Here is a 3,533-nt window from a genome sequence, read left to right on the forward strand (position 1 = left end):
TACGCGGGCTTAAAGTCAAGCTGGATCACATGGGAGGCAGCTGGGTAGATGAGCTCCCGGGCATTTTGTGGGCCTACCGTACGACGCCCCGAGAGAGCACAGATCTGACACCATTCCATCTGGTCTACGGTAATGAAGCGGTGGTTCCTCTGGAAGTCGGGATACCGTCTGTGAGAAGGATGATGTACGACGAAGAGAACACCGAGTGACGGCTGGCTGAACTGGATTTCATCAGCGAAATTCATGAGCAAACAGCTGCCAGGTTGGAAGCCTACAGACAGAGGATGAGACAGAACTATAATAGGAAGGTGATCCCTCGGTTCTTCGGAGAAGGTGATCTGGTCTGGAAGCAGATAAAGCCCTTAGGGGAAGTGACGAAGTTGGCTCCTCAATGGGATGGACCGTACAAGGTTATCAAGAGATTGGCATCCGGAGCCTATTTTTTACAAGACGCTCAAGGAAGGAAGTTGGATCGACCTTGGAGTGCTAATTACCTGCGGCCCTATCGAGTTTGAAGGGGCGGGCTTTGTGGACGTAGGCTGGATCAAACGAGGGGCATAGAAGCAGTAAGATATTCAAGTGAAAACTCGAAAAGACATATGTACATGTAACGATTTCCCAGTTTAAGTGGCTAGTACAGATCATTTGAAAGGAGCAAAAACCTCATCCGGAAGGCCTTGAATGATTAGGTTGTGATTCAAGAAATCTGCCGCGGGGATGGAGCTCAAGAAGCCCTGCGCGTTCAGTTGCCTGATAACTCCCGCCGCCGTGTATGGCACGGTCATGGCAAAGCGTGCCCCAGCCTGGGATAGAAATTCAGGAGAAGTCAGATACGACATTCGACTTCCCAGGCAACGAGCTTCTTCTCCCTCTTGATAGGCTGACAAGGCGGCAGACACTCCCGCCAGAGTCGCCCGAGACTGGGACAGTTCCTCCCTTAGGGCCTGCAGCTCTGCTTCCTGGGCTGCCAACGTAACCGCCTGAGCCTCTAGCTTATTGTCCTTCTCTCGAAGCAGGGTATCTCTGGACTGAATCTCCCCAACCTGGTGGGCAAGCTGTTGTTGATGTCCCGCCTCTTGTGCAGTTCTTTCTTCACACACAGCTCGGAGCTCATCTCTGACCTGCGTTAGAGACCTTTTTTGCCGCTCAGTCTGGCTGGTTAGAGCTCGAATCTCAGCTCGCAAGGCGTGGCTGGCTTGATCAGGATCATTCAGTTGTAGCTCTAGTTCAGAGACTTTGTCCCGGAGGTCTTTGCTTTCATGATGGAGGGTGTGGAAGGATTGGTTCAACACCAGGGACTCTGCGTGAGTCTGGACCACGAATAACAACCCTCAGTTAAAACAAGCTCGCATTCAGGAAAAGGAACAAGGTACTTACTTTAGCCCAAGACTTCGAGAACCTATCCATTTGAGCTAAGGGCGACAAGCTACCCATTTGATTCATGCTCTCTGCCCACAAGCTTCCAAGGCAGCCTTTCATCGCCAAGACGCTAGTAGAGACATCATGTCGTCGAGCCTGAGCTGCTTCAGAGGGGATAGTGGTCCTATAACAATGGCGGGCAGGTTGAGAAGGGCCGGCGGGTTGAGAAGGGCCTGCGTCCGAGTCGGGAGGAGCAGGAGGCGGCTGGGGAGTGGGTTCGTCTGGTGCCGTGCCACGTTGCTGACCGGGGCTGTCCTCCTCCTGAGGAAGCGGGGCAGAACGAAATGCAGAGGGTCTTCCCCTGTAAGGGTTGGGGGAGGCTGCCATGGAAATAACACAACAATAACAAGAGGAAAGGATATTATAACCAGCCAGGATGATGGTAGGGGACACTGCAGTGATAAGGGAACAGCATCGAGTCCGCGAAAGGTCAGACCTGGTCTTCGGCGCCGTCTTTGAAGTTGGGGCTGACCATCAGAGCCAGAGTCGTCAGAACGCAGTAAGCCCTGAGAGGGGGCCGTGGCATTGCCACCCACGATGCCGTGACCAGACAAGTTTCGACCCGCATGACGAAGAACTGCGCGACCCCGTCGAGAGGCCCGGGGGGCTCCTCGGAAGACCCGCCTAGCTCGATGGCTAGCCTGAGCGTGACCCTGATTCCCGCTCAGGGCGACCTGTGGAGGAGGAGCTTCGTGCGCAGTGGGGGCGGAAACAGGTTGGACTGCTACCCCAGGCGAAACGGGGTCGGGATAAGGGAGTAGCCTCCTCTCCAAGATTACTCGGCCACGCCGCATTATCTCCAGATCGTCTAGGGGCAGGGGCAGAACCTCGGAGGCACGATACAGGGCCTCCGCTGTAGGCGTCGACACGGAATGTTATATTTGCAGATAAAACAAGCGTAAACAGGAGAGAAGAGCCAAGCGCGGATTTACCCAATGAGCGCGGCGCCCCAGAGAAGGAGGGATTCAGACGGAAAAAAGAAAGCATGTCTTCAGATAACAGTCTCGTCAGATCCAGGCGCCAAAGCTCCATTCTTGTCGCCGCTGCAGCATAGGAGAGGTCCATATGATATTCTTCCAACGCCGGGGGCGGAGGAAGTTCGGGTCGCCAACACATAGGCCAGCCTGTCTCTTCAGGAAATCGGAGAAAGAAGAATTTTTTCCTCCAGTTGGTGTGAGGAGGAGGAAGACGGGAGAAAAAGGCAGTTTGACTGCGAGCTTGAAATTCAAAAAGACCATCGGCACGCTGAGCGAGGGCAAAGAAGCAATGAAAGAGGGGAGCAGACCAGGAAACTTCGCAAACCTCACAGAGTATCACGAAGCCACATAAAATCTTTATGGAGTCGGGAGTTAACTGACCTAAGGGGATGTTGAAGTAGCGGCACACTCCATATAGGAAAGGATGTGGAGGTAGACGAAGGCCAGAGACAAATTGCTCAGTGAAGAAAGTACACGAACCCGGCGGAGGATCGAAGTAAAGGTTTGCGACAGTGGGGATGATAGGGCGGAAGCTTGCCGGGATTTCATAAGTGTACCGTAGGTCATCCCAATCTAACTCGGCGAAGTTTGAAACGCCTGGGAAATGCTCTGCCAACAGAGAGGCCCAGGAAGGAGAGGCCATGGAGGAAGATAACACCTTGGAGGGTGGAGAGGACAATCGCAAAGGAACGCCGAAGGAGAAGGGACGGATTACAGCAAGGTCTCGGAGGAAATTAGTCGGTGGCGGCGACGTTTGAGTGCTCTACTGTGAGGGTGAAAGAAAGAGTCAGACGATACTTATAGGTATGGTGGGTGCAGGACATTTTCGTAAGTCAGCAACGGACGGTAGATACAGGGTTTGAAGCAGACGAGGAATGCTCTGTGATGAGCTTCGAGAAGATAAACAAGGGGCATTAAGGGAACGACAAGGGCTCGATATACGAAGCGCCTCCCTAGGAAGTTGTTCCAAATGGGACAGAAGTGTACGGAGGGTTCACCAGAAGGCGGATAAGTCAAAACCAGCGAGCTGCACGGACACGCGAGGTAGCCTTTAGCCCGGGCCAGCTCAGTAGAAGGGAAGCGATGGGGGGAGAGGCTACGTAGTGAAGGAAAATAGACAAGGGAAATTTGATCATC

The 3,533-nt window shown here is 53.4% G+C and overlaps 1 protein-coding gene across 1 annotated transcript; it reads right to left on the minus strand.

The window, feature by feature from the left end:
• Window positions 1-641: 641 nt before the first annotated feature.
• LOC122026556 lies at window positions 642-1,746 on the minus strand. Its single transcript, XM_042585295.1, has 2 exons — window positions 1,378-1,746; window positions 642-1,310 (listed from the first exon to the last, which is right to left on the minus strand). The coding sequence occupies exons 1-2, from the start codon at window positions 1,744-1,746 to the stop codon at window positions 642-644; spliced, it is 1,038 nt and encodes a 345-aa protein (XP_042441229.1).
• Window positions 1,747-3,533: the final 1,787 nt, after the last annotated feature.

The sequence above is a fragment of the Zingiber officinale genome, chromosome 10A (genome assembly GCF_018446385.1).
Source record: "Zingiber officinale cultivar Zhangliang chromosome 10A, Zo_v1.1, whole genome shotgun sequence".
Lineage (NCBI taxonomy): Eukaryota > Viridiplantae > Streptophyta > Magnoliopsida > Zingiberales > Zingiberaceae > Zingiber > Zingiber officinale.

What these genes read in the sequence shown, in the direction of transcription:
- LOC122026556 (XM_042585295.1), bottom strand. Translation starts at nt 1,746, where the DNA reads ATGGCAGCCTCCCCCAACCCTTACAGGGGAAGACCCTCTGCATTTCGT. An exon ending in TCTCGAAGTCTTGGGCTAAA is followed by an intron (nt 1,311 to 1,377) that starts GTAAGTACCTTG and finishes TTCGTGGTCCAG; the next exon opens with ACTCACGCAGAGTCCCTGGT.